Source organism: Dermacentor variabilis, chromosome 6 (assembly GCF_050947875.1).
Source record: "Dermacentor variabilis isolate Ectoservices chromosome 6, ASM5094787v1, whole genome shotgun sequence".
Lineage (NCBI taxonomy): Eukaryota > Metazoa > Arthropoda > Arachnida > Ixodida > Ixodidae > Dermacentor > Dermacentor variabilis.
The window spans coordinates 170,224,238-170,244,071 of NC_134573.1; the positions used below are offsets into that span (position 1 = coordinate 170,224,238).

At 44.1% G+C, this 19,834-nt stretch overlaps 2 protein-coding genes across 3 annotated transcripts; one reads left to right on the top strand and one right to left on the bottom strand.

Annotated features, from left to right (window-relative positions):
- The first annotated feature begins 107 nt into the window (after nt 1-107).
- On the top strand, nt 108-8,595 carry TfIIEalpha (transcription factor IIEalpha). The gene is made up of 3 exons (XM_075696716.1): nt 108-1,197; nt 4,283-4,430; nt 8,334-8,595. Exons 1-3 carry the CDS (start codon nt 313-315, stop codon nt 8,534-8,536), a joined length of 1,236 nt encoding a protein of 411 aa, XP_075552831.1. The 5' UTR covers nt 108-312; the 3' UTR covers nt 8,537-8,595.
- LOC142585741 (dnaJ homolog subfamily C member 8) lies at nt 8,556-19,745 on the bottom strand. Of its 2 annotated transcripts, none has more exons than XM_075696721.1 (9): nt 19,490-19,745; nt 19,214-19,315; nt 17,392-17,448; nt 17,264-17,330; nt 15,339-15,433; nt 15,201-15,272; nt 13,705-13,800; nt 13,124-13,195; nt 8,556-8,756 (listed from the first exon to the last, which is right to left on the bottom strand). In XM_075696721.1, the coding sequence occupies exons 1-9, from the start codon at nt 19,565-19,567 to the stop codon at nt 8,658-8,660; spliced, it is 738 nt and encodes a 245-aa protein (XP_075552836.1). In that variant the 5' UTR covers nt 19,568-19,745; the 3' UTR covers nt 8,556-8,657. The 2 variants fall into 2 exon arrangements, with proteins under 2 accessions (XP_075552836.1, XP_075552835.1); XM_075696720.1 differs by having other exon boundaries at nt 13,124-13,199; nt 13,709-13,800; nt 19,490-19,739.
- Nucleotides 19,746-19,834: the final 89 nt, after the last annotated feature.

Genomic DNA, 19,834 nt, shown 5'->3' on the forward strand with positions numbered 1-19,834 from the left:
ACATATACGCACATATACAGCACTCATTCACTCAAACAAGTGCTCTTCTAGAGCTTTAACAACTGATAACCGCTGACATAGCTGCCCTACAATACTGCGGTATGAAACTTCGTGTTGAATTAACTTCTCCTTCGGTGCGGAAGATGGCGGAAGTGGGGAGAATGGACGGTTCGTCCTACAGGTTTGCGTGCGCGTCATTTTGTGTTTTAAACTGACAGCTAGCGCTCCGCTGACTTTTCGTGCCGCGTGATTGTACGAATATACACTTGCAAAAGTACGTAGACACCAAAGCAGTGTGTGTCTCGGATCGCAATGGAAGGAGGTGGTGAGGTTGTGACAGAAGTGCCGAGTTCGCTCAAGAAGCTCGTCCGACTAACAATTCGGGGTTTCTACAGCGTGGAGCATGTAATCGTCGTCGATATGCTCATTCGAAACCCCTGCGTTAAGGAGGACGATCTGGCGGATCTCCTCAAGCTGGAGAAGAAGCAGCTGCGAGCCGTTGTCGCTCAGCTCAAAAGTGATCGCTTCGTCAAGGTCCGACTGCGGATGGAAACAGGTAGCGACGGCAAGGCGACCCGCCAAAACTACTACTACATAAACTACAAGGTTTTTGTGAACGTGGTCAAATACAAGCTCGATCACATGCGTCGTAAGATTGAGACCGAGGAGCGCGACTCGACAAGTCGCGCGTCGTTCCGTTGCACGGGCTGTTCCAAGAGCTTCACGGACCTAGAAGCGGACCGCTTGCTCGATTTCGCCAGCGGCCAGTTCCGTTGCAGCTACTGTTGCGCGCCGGTTGAAGAGGACCAGGCAGCTCTGCCGCGGCAGGACTCGCGTCTCCTGCTGGCGCGGTTCAACGATCAGATACAGCCCCTGTACACGCTTCTTCGCGAGTTGGACGACGTGCGACTCGCGCCGCATTTGCTCGAGCCCGAGCCGACGGACCTCAGCGCGGTGTTGCAGCAGAGCCGCCGTGCCGGGGGGCGCGCCAGTCCGACGCTCCAAATGCAGTCAGGCGCACATGGCCGGTCCAGGGATGGTCCCTGGAGTGGCGACGCCACGCGCCACCAAGGTTCGGGACAGGGCGCCGGCATCACCGTCAACCTGGGCGAAGCGACCCCTTCGGCTCCTTCGGCACCCCAGCGCGAGGCGCCAGCGTGGATGGTCCACAGTACAGTTCTCGACACGCCGACCGCGGTGAGCTCCTTGCGCAGTCCATGCTTTATCGCACGGGCTCGTGACAATGCCACGTCTACTCGCAGCTTTTGCGAGAATGGCGTACATTTGCAAGTGCTTCGCATGCCTTGCGCTTCGAAAAAGCGACGAAGGCACAAGGGGGCACCGCAACTAGCTTCTTTGGTTAGTAGAGGTCCCCAGATGAAATCCCACTGTAGAAGAAATATAATGCAGAAGTACTTTTCCACCGGCCAGCTGGTGTGTTTTTCAGGACACAATTACAAAGTAAACATGTCAGGGACATATATATGCACACGTGCAAGGTTTACAGGTGCTGTACCGTCTGTCCAGAGATCCTGAACCACTTATTGCATCCCTAGCTTTGCAAAGCTTTGGAGTGCGAGAATGCTTGACCTTGCAGACTGTGCTTATGGAGTACCAGGAGTGCTACAGGAGCTCCATCATACAGCAGCAGCAGTTGTGTTTATGAGAGAAAAGTGCCTCCTGATCTTTTAAATCAAACCTTAAACTATCACTTTGGTGTGGCAGTCACTCAATCGAGCTAACCGGTCCAATAGGAGATGGCCAGAACAAGGTTGAGGTGGAAGATGTACACAAGTTTGCTAGGTGGTTTTTGCAAGGAAAGCACCCCAGTCTTTCACCGTTTTTGGTGTCAGTTCGATCAGCACCAAGCTGTCGCCTGACCCATAGTACAGTGCGACGCCCATGGTACATCATGTGTAATCACTCACAAGCTCCAAGCAGTGCATGAAAAGCTACAGGTTGTGTCAACCAGTCACATAATTCTAGATCTCTCTCTCTCTCTCTCTTTAGTGATGTACCACTTTGGACGTCTGCATTTTCAGCTTTTGCCTTGTGTGCATGAGTGCCTTTCAAATTTGCATCAACAAGGAGTTTCCAGATGGCACCACCTTACAGCAAGTGTGAAGTGCTACTTGATGTTACTTCCATATAAACGTGCAAGACACGCAGCATGCACTTGCATCCTTACAATGGACAGTATTTTACAACACCTTTTAAAATTTGCTGTGCTGCTTGGTTTATTGCCTCGTACATTGGTAAAGTGCGAGTCGAGCATTACTAAGGTGACCAAACATCCCAATTTAGGCGGGACATGACCCACTTTTATCACCATGATTCCACTGTTCCACACATGATGTGTGGAACAGTGTTTTGTCCTGCTTTGGCCTCTCTTGACCCTGAGTTGTCTTGAAATGCCTGTTCCGGGTTGGTGAATCAGCTTACTTTCCCCGGTAGGTGGCACAATGTTGAAAAAGACTCGAGAGGGAAGGGGGAAAGTGCAACACTGCCACATGTCATATAGCAGCACTTGCTGTGCAATCTTATAATGCTTTTGAAATGCTCAAAATCGTGCAATCGGTAAAATGGTGCTCTTGCTCACAAAAGTGTGATTATAATCAATCGTGTAAGGACAAATGAGTGATTCGCCTTTCAAACAGTTATAATATTGCACCCCTCATAGAATGCACGACCGCATACGATCCTCAAGTTTTCTCAATCCAGCTACATGAACCTATTAGAAAACTCGAGTGCAAAAAGACACTGGATGAAGAAAAGGACCACACACCACACGTGCTCCTGTTCCTTTGCTTCACCCTGTGTCTTTTTGCACTCTTAATATTGTAATAATGCAATACCAACTAGCCCACCTACCCATCCTATAAGCTTCTCAATGTGTCGATAACGAGCGAAAGCACATTGACCACGCTGTCTTCACACCATCTTGCTTGCCACTCGTGTGTTGTTAGAAGCACATGGAAGAATTCCGAAACGCAAATGTAAATCTACTGGCGAGCTTGGAAAAAAGTTCCCCTTCCCATTACAAAACTTGAAATAAATGTTGCATCTTTCCCCCCTTCCTCTCACCCCCCCGTCCCCTCCTTGTCCTGCTTTGGCATCTAGGGAATCTGGTCACATTAAGAGGAAGCTTCAGCTTGGGCCCAACTCCGATGCCACCTATTCAAATACATGTAAAATGCAGAAACGTTTTTCCGAGATAATCACTGGGCTGATTTTAATGAAATATGTTCCTTTTAAGAGAGAATGATAAACTCTAGTGACTGTTGGAAGCGGAATTTCGATTTATGGCCTGAATATATTAAAAAGAATTTTCACGTATTGGTAAGCTTGAAAAAAAACAAAGTTTGCAAATCCATCTCTCTGCACTAGGAATGGATATCACAGGTCTATAAGTCACATCTGTTAGAGCATCCAAAGTGAACAAATCTGATATGTCAGTTGATATCTCACATGAATTTGTTATTGTTTACAAGAGTTTTACAAAAATTTTAGAAAAGTTCTACTCACATCTTAGTTGTTTATTTGAGAGCCATGTACAATACATCGATTTTGTCCACTTTAGATGTGCTATTAGGTGCAATTTACAGAATTGGGATATTGTTTTTTATTGTCAATGCAGTTATTAACTTTAGTTCTGTTTCCTGAAAATTAACGATTTTTGACAACTTTTATTAAAAGACTGACGATCTAATTCAAAAATGTTCAGCCAACACTTACTACATTTTAACTTTTGTTTTTAAATGCAACAAAGCTCATAAGATTGGTGTTCTGATTCCCGTCAAAAACGACTTCTTCTTTACCATGTATTTAGATAGGAACCCCTGAGATAAAGCTTCCTCTTCAGCACTACGCATCACACAAATTTTGTGCAGCAATCTGCTGCTACAGTAGTGCCACCTATGCATGCAATGCCAACCTTGCTCCAAGCACGGAATTTTTTTTCTTCACCCTTTTGTGCCGTGAGCTGTGCCAAAATGAACTGTGCTTTGAACCACATTTGCCCGTTCACTACCACTACCTTTGAGGCAACAATGGCATCTCTGAAACTCATCATAAAATCGATCTATTCACCAGTGCCACTGTTGGCACTTGCTCTGCATTCTTGAGCGACCGAGTCATACTCGTAAATACTGTCATGACACAGAACGGCACAAACTGATCAGCATTAGCATACTATGGCTGCTTAAAATAGCTCTGGTAACAGTTTGTTTCTATTTAGCTGGAGGTTCTGCACTACTACAACTACCTTCACTTCATTTTGCAGCCAGTTAATGTACCTGAAGAAGTGGCCCCTGTCATCTCTGAAACGGGATCACGGCCCCACAGTGCCATCATGGAAACACTATTGGCACACGAGAAGCAGCCTGTTGTGCAGCCACCAAAGGACTCAAGTGACTCGGAAGACGCCCAAGGTGAAACACTCTGCTTTCCACATTTTTCAGCATTACGATATTGTTTGCTTGTGTTGTGCACCTGCTCTTTTTGGGTTTTCTTCACACTTGATTGCAGCTAACAAACACAGTTAACACAGTTAAGAGGGGAGCTGCAACTACACTGTTTACCATGTACTACCTGTAGATTGCCGCCCGTGTGTGTGGGAAGTAAATTGGCATGCTCAGACATTCTATCATTGAAACGCCTACCTGACTGCCCAATGTGCTCCTTGCCACAAGTAATGGGAATACTATAAACAATACAAGTCTCACAGCGATTAACCTTCACATGTGCAGCATCATAACCCTTTTCGTACCATGCTGTGATACTGCACATGTTAACAAGTTTAGTAGTTGCAACACATGTGCTGTTTATAATATTCCCATTACTTATGGCAAGGAGTACATTAGGTAGTCAGGTAGGTGTGTCAATAGCATGCCTGAGCATGCCAATTAACTTCCCGCAGGCATGGGTGGCAACCTACCGGTACATTGTAAATAATGTGGTTGCAGCCCCTCTTATTAGCAATATTTCAGTAATTGGGAAAGCTAAGACATAAAGGGAGAGAGATTATAGAAGCTTTTCACATCTACAAGCTTGGTCCAGACGAGTGTGTGATCGTGCCATCAGTGTTCTTGACAAGCAAAGAGCTCAGGTTTCTCAACAAAGATTGTTGCATGTAGTTAGATATAAGCGCGGATCAGCATGTCCTTGCCTCTTTTTTTTTTTAGCCAAATTACGGCTGTAAATACGAAGTCAACATATCCGTCCTCAGCAGTGGACCTTTCTTGGACCAGCTCGGCCTTATCTGCTGGCAGCTCTGTGGCACGGCGTACCGTTGGTAGTTGATGGCGATTGTGCTTCACACGTCCACAGCATACGAGCAACGAAGTATGTTTCATTTTCTCTGGAGCAAGGGACGAACGCACATCAAAACCCACAGGAAAATGCAACCCACATATGGGGAAAGGTGTCTCGCTTTGAGAAGTGTGAGGTAGAGGCATAGTTTCGTATTAGCATACCTAGAGGGAAATCTGGCGCTGCTATCTTTCAACCATCATGGGAATGATGGGAAGTACAGGCTTCAGATTGGCATTCTGTTGACTGGCGAACTAGTCTACAAGTATTTTCTTGGCAGTTTTGGTTTCACTCCAAGCGCAATTGTTATAACTTGCAGTGGGACAGTGCAACGCAAAGCTCTCTGCCTTTGTTATGTTGCTCGAAGTGGCGATAGCGCGCTGGGCCAGCGACTGGAACGACGTTTGTGTCGCGGTGTGGTGTCGAAGCCCTAACGAGAAAGTGACGGCATCGTAAACGATGAAAGAACATGTTTTGAGCATTTGGACCTTGGTTTGTTAAGCGTGTTAGGTTGGCGCTCTAGTGTTACATGCTTTATGAAACTTCAGAACAGGAAAAAGAAGGCACTACTGATACAAGACATATACAGTTGTACTTCTAGTAGCTTGACAATCAAATTTTATTGAGGGCTTTATTATGCATTGCTCGTTTATGTGCTCACTGAAATTCATGTTTTAGGACTATGAGAACACAAACTTACTTGTGGTAGGAAAGGTTGCTGCTTCCTGGCTGTAGTCTAGTGCCGCAAAATGGGTATGTGCAAAGCCACGCCGTAACGCTTCGGAAGCGGTACGTCAATATAAGATATGATGAAGCATACTCATAGGAGGCCACTAGCGTCCTAGCTAACACTGCAGCAGATGTGCTTAAAAGTACTTGAAGACGTTCAGCAATCGTGACAGCCAATGCAGCCTTTTGAAAGAGCGAGAGAGTTCGCAAGTGCCTGTCATCTGAGAGAAAAGTCTCGCGTTTGCAGCGAGCAGGTGTTGTAGCAGACGATACTTGCAGCATTCCACTCAAGGGCGCAACACTTTCTCACAATACAACATTTTTATTTCCATAAATACTTGAGTATTTTATATAAGTACATGCACAGTTGTTATTGCTGTTGCAAAAATAAATAAATAATTATTCTCTGGCATTAAATCGGGAACAGAATCACACAAGAATGCATACCCTGGTGTGTCCTGGTGATAAACCACAGTAAACCATGCTTCCATCTCAAAGTCACATAAAGTTTATGTAGCGTGTTGTACATTATATAACATACTACAGAAATAAAATAAATTTTACGCTATAATATTTGAGTATAACTTAGTTTACTGCACCACACACAAACGCCACTAGTTTAAAGATCGAAGTCACTCCGAAGCCTGTACTTCCCATCATTCCCATGTAGGTTGAGGCATAGAGTTTCCTACAAAAATTACTAGAGGGAACTCTGGTGCTGCAGTCGTCCTACCATGGGAATGATGGGAAGTACATGGATTTGTCTGATCTTCGTGCTTGTGGATTCAGACATTCTTGTGGCTTTGTATATTATTATTGTCATATTATTGTCATATTATTGTCATATATTTCAGCGCAATATATATTCTTCAAAGTGCAGAAGACGCCGGGAACGCGTACTATTGCTATTAACTGCAACGATTGAGCTTGTCCAGGTGGCCAAATCGAAACGCGTCAAGTGTCTCGAGGCACTGGCATGCCCGCGATAAATTCATAAGGGCGTTTCATGCGCTTGTTGACACGTGCGTCCGTGGCTTAGTGGTTTCAATATCAGGCTTCTGTGCTAGGGTCCCTGTGTTCGAATCCTGCCGTCGGGTAATTTTAATGAAGTTTATTTATTTATTTATTACGCAATACACTGTTGAAAATTACGAGTTTACAAAGTCATAAAGCCGTTTGAAGCCAAAAGGACGAAGTTTAGGCAAATCCATGTACTTCCCATAATTCCCATGCTGGGACAACCGCTCGCATTGCAGCTCCCATAGACACTAGCACCAGCGTACCCCACTACTAATTTTTGTAAGAAACTTTATGGGTTGAGGCAACGCACATGAGAGCCCCCGTAGACACTAGCACCACCTTTCCCTCTAGGGTATTTATTTAGAAACTCTACGGATGGAGGTGTTGCGACTTCGCAAAAGGGATGCAATGACTTGCGTGATAATCAGCGTTCGGCGAGGCCCCTAGCGTCGACGACAACTGGGAGAGTCCAGACCTTGCCCCTAGTGATACCCACATTTTGGTTTTGCTGAAGAAGTTCCTGGCAGGACAGTGGTTCACATGCAACGAACCCGACGGTGGTTCCACCATCAGCCGGACTAATTCTACCATAGGGGCATCTCAAATTTAGTGCTGCGACGGGACAAATGGGGTCTGAACCGATGTGCGAACTGCGTAGAAAAATAGTGCAAGGTACGTAGAATAGTGTGCATATTTGTAATTACCTGTATGTACCTTATTTTGGCCAATAAAAAATAGGGGCAAAAAATTTTCGATTCGCCCTCATAGTTTGTCGTCAAGCGACTTGCAGTGCTGTCGCACATGCTCCATTTGGTCTTCATGAACGCAGTTTCTCAAATAAAGTCAGTTATTCCAATACCCTTCCTGTTCCTTTCTCTGTGTCATGCCTCAATTTTTTCTAGTAATCCTTCCTGTTTGCTGGCATACCCTTACCAAGTACCATGTACCAAGTCACCCTACAAGCCACCCTTTTGAATTTAAGTACACTAGCGTTTTTGCATTTCGCCCACAAAGAAGTGTAAGTGACGCAGTCAGGATCTAACTCTCAACCTCGAGCTCAGCAGTGCAACGCCATAGCCATTAAGCAGGTCATTTCAGGCTCTAACGAAACCCAAGATGTCAGAAGTTTTTCTTATGGTCAGTAACAATTTTCCACCATACCTTAGATTTCATGAGCTATTTGTGCAGTTTCTAGAATTGTCATTCCTTGTTAGGCATTCCATTACTCCGGGTGCTAAATGTGACCATTCTGCGACCTTGGCTTTCCGCTGCAGGTATGCCCGAGCCGGTGCGAGACGTTGCGCAGTCTGAAGAGGAAGAAGACGATGAGGAAGAGGAGGAGACCCAGGTTATGGTGGAAGGGAAGCCAGTGCCTTTGCAGGACGTCACAGAGGAAATGGTGGCCCGCATGACGAGCACCGAAAAAGAGGACTACATACGGCTCCGGCAAGAGCTGTACTCCATGATGTACGACTGACACAATAGTGCAGACAGCACACTGTTTTTTTGCGTTTTAATACATGGCTCAGACACGTACCCCTGTCCCTCCCCGGACTCTCTCTCTCTTCTTGATGAAAAAAATGTGTGACACAGGACCATCAGCGAGTCTCAGCCCTGTGCTTTGGTGGTTTGTAGGACTTGCTCCTCTTGCCTGTCTGAAAGTTCTTCCAGCTAGACACACGGTTCTCGCGGCTCTCCTGCAATGCAAACAAATTTATGTTGCACACGAGTGGGAAAATAAATTTCCTATTGTAGCAACAGTGTCAGCAGATCATCTAGTAAACCATGTGAAGAAAAGCGTGGAGGAGGACATCAAGGAGAGAGAACTGGTAAGCGGGACTTAGTGCCATTGGATACAAGTGTGTTCAAACTTTTCGGCAACTTAATAGTGTTAGTAAAAGGCAAGGACAAACAACATGACAGCTGTAATAATATGGGATTGTGAAGAAACAGCCAAGTAGTAGGCCCAAACCAGCGTGTTTTAGGTAGCTAGACAGGAGGACAAGAACACTGTAATGCTGAGAAATTGTAGGAAAAAGCTGAGTAGCTGGGCCTAAACTGCTGCATTCTAAGGAGCTACTCGTCAATGAAATTAAGGGAAAGCGCAACAAAACGAAAGGAAATGGTCAGAACAGACGCTCATGCACACCAATAAAAAAGTTATTAAAAAAGCATTGTTCAAGTGTTTCACATTCAATACGGTTGCTGTCGGAAAAACCACGATGGCTTCACTGGCTGACGAGCAGGGTACTTTGGCCAACCAATGCACGAGTCTCCTGGGTGTGTTGGAAAAGAGGGTTTGTGCTGGTAGGTCATAAGTTCCTGTGGCAGTTTGCCGAGAAATGCAAGTTTGAGGGCTGCAAGAAAAGAAGGCTGCCCACTTGAAACATGCAAAAGAATAAATTACACATTCTCCTAGTCTCGACTGCATTTCAGCTGCTGGCCTCGCTCGCGAATCAAGCTTGAGTGCAATGTTTCAGTTGACATGTCTGCACTTTTGCGAACTTTTCACAGTAGAAAAACTGCTGACAGCAACCAGGGTGTCTACCAACTGGGAAACCCTGGAATTCTAAGGGTTTTTTGTAGTCTAGAAATACTCAGGGAAAACTCGGGGAATTTATGCTTCTATCAGGAAAAATTAGCTGCATCTTATTTAAAGGGAATGAAAGTCGGGGTAATGCTGGCTCGAGTAACAGACAGGAACAGTAATGGATTGTCTTTAACACCATGTCGTCGGCTGGAGGAGTTGCCAGTGTAACGACCGACTTTCCAGATGCCCGATAATTTGGAAGGCTTCGCGACACCACGACATGTACGTACAACATGTACGACAGTACGTCATCATGACATGCTGGTGACAAAGGGCTGCTCACAAGTAACAAAGACGTATTGAACTGTTGCAAAACCATACCTCATCCAAACCCCATAGAGTCAATGTATAAGAACGTCTGAAATTTCAGACGCGAGAACCCTTCGCCACCTGGTTTTTGGAACTTTTTGCCACTACCACACGTCCGAAACGGCATTAATTGAAGCCACCACTGCTAACATTTTGATTACCTCGCCACCTCAAACTGGCACTCTCGCACATGCAGATACGCTGGCAGCCATAGACACCACTGCAGCAATGCTAGGCCTAGCTGCTTCGACGCTCGCTATTAAGCTTATGTTGTTGCGTGCCAAATTCTTCATTGAGAGAATTTGCCGCTGTCAACAATGGCACCTACTCTTGACTTCGTGGTCCTTGCGATTAGCTTCGAAGCTCGGAAATATTGGTGCGTTGCATAATGCCGGTTCCTGAAAGTCAGCTTCGCCTCTAAAGAGCAATGTTCGTGGTGAAGCATAGGCAAAAGTGAAGTGCGGTGAAGCTTAAGAGTGGGAAGAGGGCAATTGTCACGGAAAACAGTATGTATTCCTTCATTTTACACGTGTGCACTCGCCATCTTCTGTCCGAGTACAAGCACCAATATCCCTAATATGTGTACTGGCAGGCCTTCAGAGCTATTTCATATGTTCCAGCGGCAAATTTAACCTTTAAAGGCAGTAAAAGACACGCATTCATTTTTTACGACTGCCTGATTTTTCCGGCGTTATCGTGGCCACTAGGGAGTCCGAAAAATTGGACGATGACCACAATTCACCAAGAGGATGCTTCAAATGGTCCATGGGGTGAACGCGCGGTGAAAGGAGGACGAGAACAGAAAGGACCGACACTAAACGGGGAAGTATGCGTGCCCCCACTTCTTTGAAGGAGCTTGAGCTCAAAAAGAAGTGTTGGTTGATGCAGCTGTCCCTAATACAAAGCAAAATAAACTCTGTAAAGCAGTGGAAACGCAACACTAAGGCATTGTGCATGGGCACCTTGGCATTCTTGCCATCGGCGTCGCTGTGATGTTCCGTACAGAGCCCAAGGGCGACAACACCGTCGCCATGGGCTGTGTGCTGTATGTTCGAGTGAAAGCGTGCAAGGGTGATCCAACAATCTCGACTCAATCTCGCACATGAAAGGGAGAAAAGCACAGAGGAAGTGCACCGTCTTCCATCATGCGCAAGGAACCAGGGGAAGGGGATGTAGGAGGAGCGTTGTACTTCAGCAGCAACTGGGTATGGTGCAATCGCATGGGCTTTATCTTGTAAGCGATCTGCTTTGGGGGCAGAGGCTGGGTGGGCTGCCGGCTCGCAGCTGTATGTGTGCAGTATGCCACTGAGTTCGCGTTGAAGCAAGAGACAGCACGAAGGTCACTTCACTCACTGCTGCTGCCGCAGTTCCTCAAGCAAGAATTTTGACAGCGAGTGTCCTCTGACACCATGCTTGTTAATTTAGTTAGTAAGCGAATGTTTACAAGTTGATATGGCCGATTAAACTGCTATTCTTACTTATTATGGCTGTCTACTGATTTGCTGTCGCAATCAACGCTTCGCCTTTTGGGTGAAACTGCGACTTCTTTATGGCACCTCAGGTTCACTTGAGTTTACTTAAGTAACAACTTGCACCTCAAATTGCGCTCCCTTAGAAAAAGAGAGAAGAATAGGTATATCTGGCATGCATAACCTGAAAAAATAACTACATATAAACAGCAATAGTTAACTATGTAATCAGCCCTGTACAATTATATATCCACAAGGCAGTGTGCTGGAGGCAATTATTTTTACTGTGCCAAGGAGTTGTGAGCTAGGTATCAGGTTATCCGTATAACATCGGAGTTATTTGTAACATATTGCTTGAAACCTTGAAAACATAAACAAAATGAGAAAAAGTTCACAAATTTACATCAGTTCAAACAAACAACCCCTTAGCTCTGAAGCAGGTGCTCTACAACAACTCCACAACTGCACTGCATTTGCGAAGAAAAGGGCAACACAAGTCCATGCTAGCACCGCCTTGGCAGTAGCTAGAGCTTCCATATAAACGAAGGTAACTTTGCATTTATTTTTTTTTTTTTTGATAAATACCAGTCAAGTAACTGTGCCATGTGTTACCTTGAACAATCTAAACCATCAAAGGCGATCTTTCTGCTAATTTGAGCAAGAAGAGAGCAGTGGTAAGCATCAAATATGTTCTTTATGACATTAAGGGGGGACACAGGTCTTTGCGGCAAAAAAATCGCGAAAAAATCAATTTTTGAAAATGAAATTTTCGAATTCTACAGCTAATATTCCTTTAATTCACCAAGTTTCAAATCTCAGGGAAGAGTATTTCCTCCGCAATATTAAGTTATAACATCACTGTGAGCTGAATTCCGCGCAAAAACAGCCCTTTTTATCGCGGCGCGTAGCTCTTTTTCTATGCGCGCGATCGCGGCCATCTTGGTCTCGTTGGAAAGAGGAGCCTTCCTTCTTTAATTTCCCGCCAAAAGTGACTCCGTCGGTACGCCAGTGACGTTGAAATCCGGGGAAGAAAAAAAGCTGGAACACGCGATCCGATTCGTTGACTAGCGCACGTGACCAAAAACGCGTGCTGTGGTTGGCTGCGCGAGGTTCCCATTGTCTGCTCCACTCCGCAAGCGACGCGACTGCGCGTCTCGTAGGTTTGTTGGCACACGCCCAACGATGTCCAGTCCACCGGGGAAGTTCACCACGAGGCACAAGTTCGGCAAAAGGAAGCGATCAGCTTATAACTTTCAAAAGCGCTCCATTGCTTCTCTATGCACGTCCCTGAATGCAAACCTTCGTTCAGTTGTGTGACTGGGTTTTCTAGGTCATGTGAAGGCGTACATTGTAGTGGAGCTGCTTAGTGCAGGCAGTTACTCCGGGCTACTGAGTATACATCCTTTTGTATGTTCAATCACTCCTTGGTAAAGTGGTTCTGCAGAAGTGTGCTTTTCAGTGCCATGAAAGTTCAACTCGAGGCAAAAGTTGCATCCAAGCTAAACCCCCAATTTGGTGCTTGAATTTTTGTTATGAGTACTGCATCTAAAAATTCAACACAGCATAAGTCACAAGTTTCCCACAGGATGGCAAACTCCTAACACCCGAACCATCATCAGTACGTCATCACGACATGCTGGTGACAAAGGGCTGCTCACAAGTAACAAAGACGTATTGAACTGTTGCAAAACCATACCTCATAGTTTTTCTGCCACTCCTTCTCTTCCTGTGCTTTTTCTTGTTCCCGAATTTCTGCTTCTCGCTTTCTCTTCCTAAAAAGGTGGAGACAGTATTTAGGCAAGAAAACCCAACAGGCCGAGGCAAAAAAAACATGATGTTCACAGATAAATGCATCTTGCTCAGTAGCAGCATGCACATTTTGTGAACTACACCATGGCCTCCTTACAGTTTCAACTAGTGCTTTGATCATGCCAGTTCAAGAACACTGTTTTGCACTCAGAGCATCAACCTGTGACAGTTGAACTGACGCACCATCAGTGAGCAACTAAAAAGTTGGCACATGTAGGCACATCCAAGCAAACTGTAATATATAACACAGTGAAGCTGTAATAAGGGAGTTCTCGCACCTAACGTAAGTCCTAAGCATCTCAATTGCAGCTGTCCGATATCTACTCAGGCTCTGCAAATGTGGCCACTATATCCAGTGCAATTCATGCACTGCACTCGAGTTTTTTCAAATGCTTCACTATATCTGACGCCAGTCCTGTATGCCAAGATGAACTGTCATTGTGAAGAAATATTATGAGATTAAGCAACTTGCCTCTCCTCCTGATCCCTGTCTTCTTGCTGTCTGCGCTTGCGTTCCATGTCTGCAAACAGTTTTGTGGTCAGCACGTAGACTGCATGGTTGTACTGCAGTACGATAGAAAGGCAGGAACATTGTGTGAGCAAACACACTAAAGTATTAGTGTGTGGTATAATCCTACAATGTGACAAAATATGATGTGCTTGTTCACTTGTAATTGTAATTTATTATTTGCACAAGAGTGAATCTGTTGTACATGGTGACGTGCTAGGTAAAGCAGATAGGCAAGAACCCTTGCGTGTAGCACCTGCAAGTCTACCACCGAGTACAGGAAAAAATAATAATGATGATTAAGAAATGTCTTCATGCTAGGATGTTAGCTACATTATGTTAGCAATTAGCTTGCAGCAGTTTGCGATGTTGGGAGACCTAACACTACCCAGAACAAAAGCTAGCAAAGTAACTATGTTTATTTCTTATAAAAATTTATTTCTTATTATAAAATTTCTTTTCAAAAGTATAAGTTTTTTATTTTATTTTTGTATTATGATAAATGAAACAGAAAGGTGGCAGGCCTCAAGTGCTTTCATGTCCCAAAATTGTAGTTTGTTCTGGTTCAAATTTAGGGGTGTTTGAATAGTGAAACTTCTTAACCAAATACAGATAGTATTAGAAAAAAAGGACCACCGAATACTGAAGTGAATAGCTTGTCATTTTTAAAGCAACACAAAATATGAAGTTTGCCCAAAGTGCTTTTGGTAAAAAAAAGAAATCGAGCTTATATACATTGACAGATATAGCTAATACTGTTCGCACTTAGGCATCCAAACAATTGGAGCTTGTAAACAATAAACAACCAGTTTCAATCATCTGGGGCACCATGGCAATTACAGCAATGAAGCATGGGAACAGCATGTTACTAGATGCATGTATATACAATGTTGTCTTCACCAAAAGAGAGAAGCATGATATGGCAGCACCACACATTGTTTTAAAGGGATGCAAACATGATGAGATTGGCCAAATAAAAAATCAGAACAAATTTATGTATAGGCTGTATAAAAGCGAGGCATTCTTACTGAAGGAGCGGCAACTATTGAGCAGAAGTTATGTGCCCTGTACTATCAATCAGTAACTGGCTCCCCTGTGCAACAACTGCAGATATACTCCTCACATCCATTCAAAGAAACAAGTACCGTATTTAAAAACTTTGAATAGTGAATTCTCAAATTGAATACAAATCTAATAGCAAAGACTATTCTGTTCATATTAGAAATTTCTAATGTCTTGCGCACTCCTACAGAATTGTATTGAAAGGTGGCCACAAAGATGACAGAAAAGAAAAAGAAAGAAACTCTCGATACTTCAGAATGAATCTTATCCAAACATAAGCAGACTTTTCTCCTACATAAGCTGGGATACAGCATAACATGGCATTTTGAATACTTTGCAAGGCGAGATAAAAGATATTTTTTAGCAACTTTGTTTCAGTGCTGGCTCCACACACCTTTTCCGGATCATCCTCCTCCACTTTGTCGCCCTTGCCTGCCTTGCGCAGCTTCTTACGCTTTTCTTCAACCTGCACATGGTTGAGAGAGGCATGTACTTCCACCCCGTCTCACAAGCACAGCATCCCTGTACCCACCATCATGTCTGTGCGACCCTTGGCCTCTTCAATCACTTCCAATGCTCGCTGCCGCTGCTGCTCATCCTCGAGGCTTTTGTACGCTTTGTTGATGACTACAATGCCGCAGAAAGGATAAACAGTAGCATGTAAGCAGCATGAACGCATGACAAAATAAGGGGGCAACACAGGCTACAAAAACTTCCTTAGAACTTGTTCTGCGAGCTCTTTGCAATGTGAGCAAGAAATTTTATAAATTACTTTGCAGCTTTTGGGTGGGCATGTTTTAGTCAGAACTCACTCCCTTCCGCTGAATTTGTTGTAATTTTGCAAAAAGTACTAATTTCTAATCTCTCAATTAGACGAACTACAGATATATGTCTGCTATCTCCCCCCCCCCCCCCACCCCTCAGTGTGTGCTTGTGCTTTACTTTTTTTGAATCGAAAAAAATTTTTTACATACTTGCCCATTTGGAAGTTGCCTTTTATTTTGTTAGCTTTTTACCTCATTCACATCTCCACCGAGTGCGTAAGTACTACAGATGCTTTTGACCAATATTAATCAGATTCTCAGTGGCCTTTCCTGGACCACCAATGAGCCAATGGAAAAAGCCTCAATGGTCGTTGAATGACATCATGTGGCACTTTTTAGTCATCATTGGGTTTGACAGTTTCTGGCTTCAGCAGTTATCGAAATTGAACGTATGACAGGGCCCATTATTGTCACTTTACATTTCTACAGTTTTTCGGCTGCTTGTCCCAGAAGCACTTTTTATTTAACTGACATTGTATTGACACTGTTTGAACAATCTGCCGCATTACACAGTACAATCAAGTTTAACCTGCTATTAGCATTCTTAAATTAACTGACACTGCAACTTACTAATGGAAGGAGACCTGGAGTACTTCCAGTCTTCTAAAAGTTGATTTCAGCAATGTAATACAAACGGAGACTAAAGCTCAACACTGTGTGTCTGGAAATTGTCAAGCAGGCAGCTGTACTAGGCAGAAATTGCAAACACATCTCGAGGCGTCAATTTACAGGATGCACGAGTTAGTGTTTGAGGACACAGATTTAATCGCCATAGGCATTAACACATCAATCTGCACGCCTCGGCACTTGTTCTTCAGGAACTGCTCTGTTACCTATCTAGCACATTTCTTCAGAGTAGCCAGAAGCCGTGTACAGTACTAGTTGCCTTATATGCCAGCCACAGCGACTTGGTCCATTGCCAGCTTCTAAAATGAGGTAAAATCCTTTGTTTTCGAGGTGAGACAAGAGCTGATGTGCAATTGCCATCTGTGACAAAGAGAAACAAGTGCTGACATTGAACAGATGTCAATGAGGCAGTTGAGTTTCTACAGCAGGCAGAGGCCACCGTGAGTGAGAACCCTAAAAAGCCAATGATGGTCAATACAAAGAAGCTCTATTAATAGATTAAAAAGTCGGGTTTTGTTGGCATGATATTATTGGGAGTCTTTTAAGTAATGGATCTGCTTCCTGCCACAAGGCCTGCACTACCTGGGAGTGGCCAAATGTGAACTTCTGAAGCCACGCCACCCTCAATATGGTGTCCTAGTTCCCAATATTTAAACTTGCTACACTGTTATGTATGAGGGGCATTACTGAGAGGAAGGCAAACAGCCATTCACTGTTGAAAACTCATCAGATGCTGCTATTGTCGAAGCAGCGGCCAATGTCATGTGCCATTTGATCTGAGTACACAGCCAAATTCACTATATTACTGAGGCCAAAGATGGCTTTTTTGATCAGCTTTAATAAACGGCACTAGAAGGAGCAACGGTAAAAATTTGCAACGAAAATATTGAATCTTGTCTGAAATAGAATTCCTATTTCTGAAGTCATCAATATGTCCTCAAATAACTTGCACATGCTGTATAAAACAAATTCCCATATCAACCAAATAGAAGCCACAGCAATATACCATCAAAAGCCTTCTGTGCCCTTTCACGATCATCAGGATTTTTGTCCGGATGAACCAAGATGGACAGCTGCAAAGCAACAAACACTTGATGAGTGACTGGCCATGGATCAAAGTGGATTGCATATTACCCTTCTGTACTGCTTCTTGACATCTTCTATGGGGGCCTCAGGGCTGATCTGAAGAACCTGCATAAAGAGAAAGAAGGGAATTTAGATTTATATTATTCCTCCCCCACTTTCTAGGAATTTTATACCACGAGTCACTTTGATGTATACTGCAGCTACTGAGAACTGTTTTTCTCAGAGGTGTCAAAGGACAAGAAAGTTTCAAAGGAAATTAATCTCTTCTAGCAGGCTACCATGATTTGATAGATTACAAATTCCTTACTCTTCTTACATCATGTGTGTATGCTGTCCAACAAAAACAAGCTGGCACGTCAACCTTTACAACTTTAAAATGCTGCTGAATGCTCCAGGAAACTTGTGTGGCTGCATTCATTCAGGTGCAAAACTGGTCATCTTCATCCCTGCATTATGAACAGTTTATAAGTCGTGATAAAATGAAAGACTGCTGGCCTCACCACCAAAAGCCACACATTAAGAACATGTGTGGATACAAAGACGTTCTTCTACACCCGGCACCAACTTCAGTTTTGAGGTAAAACTTACTTTGCCTACCTCTCGGGTTTGGTGTGACTGCTGCTCTAAACTGCTGGGTCAGTCAGTATCTTGTTGGATATATTTGTGGATATATACGAAGCTTATATGCACCAAATGCTAATATCTGCAGAAAGAGATGTTGCTAGGCTAGGTGGTGCCTACTTGGTGAAATAATGTAGCACACAGGCGCAACCACAAAGAGACACACAGAGTGAATGCGACATGTCCTGCTTGTCTTTCTCTGGTTGCGCCCTTGCAATACATTATCTAGCAAACAGTCTTATAAAACCCTTTTCAGGGTGTCTACCAAGTTGACAATTCCAAATTTTCTGAGTTTTCCAGGTCTTCCCTGAGCGACACACAACTTCATTTTATGTCAAGACAGGCTGACACCGTGTCGTCCGATGCTGTCACTCTCAAGTAAGCATTAAAAAAAAAACTTAGGTCAGTTTGAATAGTAACGAGTAGTGTTTATGTTATTCAAAATAGAAAACTGACGGTAGGGGATAGTAAAATGCAGAGCAAATAAAGTATCTTCGAAAAAGTAAAATGAGAGAGCCCATTGTAAATAGAGTCGAACCTTTTCAAATACGAATAAAAAGAGATGCATACAGGAACAAATACTTTCGAAAATGAGCTATTTCTATCAAGTGATAGCAAGATCATTGGTATTAGGCCCGAACTTGTCACAAGTGAGATTTTCTCAGTTGGAAAGTCAGCTTCAACTGTCCTCGCATACTCTTAGGCCACGCACAACGCCTCTGTTTTGTGTTTCACTGCTTTCAAGAGTTTTTTTTAACTTGCACTCAAACACTCAATCACTTTCGGTGATACTATCGCCTTCGTGTGACGCAGTGCGCAACTGGCCAACCAGCGCGCGCCTCATGGCCCAGGCGACAGTATCGCCGAAAGTGATCGTTCCAGAATACGTACCTTGTTTGCGTGTAAGTTAATAAACATATCACGCGCCTCCATAAATAAGATACAGGGCGTCCTGCTTCGTTTCCACACATGCCGATGTAATCAATAAGAGTATTGTGTTTCCAAGGAAAGCCCACAGCCATAACTCGTAGCGAAGCGTTCTGCTGCTCATTCAAAAAGCGCGCTCCTATAGTTGTCAGAATTATTGAGCTTTCTTTTTATTTTTCCTTCTATTCTGTTCCTCTACGTGGCCTTGTCACTTTCTTTGCAATGTACAGGCGAAAGCCAAGCTAAAGTTTATAAGAATGAGACGGCTGCAGCGATACATGTTGAGTTCAATCCTAAAGAACAGCAAAGAAACACTGCTTACCTCAAAGGGGTTTAGGTTGAAATAGGTAGACCCAGGTCTCAGCAGGCGGTCGATTTGTTGCTTGGGAGTCAGCACAGAATCACGCTTTTCAATTTCTTTCACCTACACAGCAAATGTGACAGCCGTAAATTAAAGGTTTGCAAACGGAACGCGATCACGTAGCGGGTGCGCGGTGCTCAAAGGAAAGTCGCCATTAATGCAAGGTCAGCGCGCCAGCGGGCAACTGAGCGTAATGTTTCCGTCTCTGCGCGTGTTCTCAACAAAGTAAGAACTTACTTCTGTGAAAAACGATTGCAATAAGGAGTCCTCTACAGGCTTGGGTTCACTGGACGCAGCTGCTGTAGGAGCCGCCATGTTGTGTACGACCGAACCAACCGAACCTCAGCGGTTTCGTTCATGCAGTTCACGCACAGAGATTCACGTTTCGACGGTGTTTGTCTTCTGCTTTGTTCTTTGAACTCCTGAGTATTATAATATAGTTCGATTCTAAATATGACACTGAATATAATAATATTCGGAAGCACTTGACTGCATAAGCAGCTCAATTCGTGAAATGAGTAGTAGAAGTCAGCAGCCAACCAAAGTCAGCGGAATCTAGAAGCTGGAAGTACGATTTTGAGA

Excerpts from the sequence above, each read along its gene's own strand:
- TfIIEalpha (XM_075696716.1), top strand. The coding sequence starts at position 313 with ATGGAAGGAGGTGGTGAGGTTGTGACAGAAGTGCCGAGTTCGCTCAAG. Across the intron at positions 1,198-4,282 it reads TTCTCGACACGCCGACCGCG|CCAGTTAATGTACCTGAAGA; the intron begins GTGAGCTCCTTG and ends TTCATTTTGCAG. Across the intron at positions 4,431-8,333 it reads TGACTCGGAAGACGCCCAAG|GTATGCCCGAGCCGGTGCGA; the intron begins GTGAAACACTCT and ends TTTCCGCTGCAG.
- LOC142585741 (XM_075696721.1), bottom strand. The coding sequence starts at position 19,567 with ATGGCGGCTCCTACAGCAGCTGCGTCCAGTGAACCCAAGCCTGTAGAG. Across the intron at positions 19,316-19,489 it reads TGCAATCGTTTTTCACAGAA|GTGAAAGAAATTGAAAAGCG; the intron begins GTAAGTTCTTAC and ends TTTGCTGTGTAG. Across the intron at positions 17,449-19,213 it reads TCAACCTAAACCCCTTTGAG|GTTCTTCAGATCAGCCCTGA; the intron begins GTAAGCAGTGTT and ends CTCTTTATGCAG.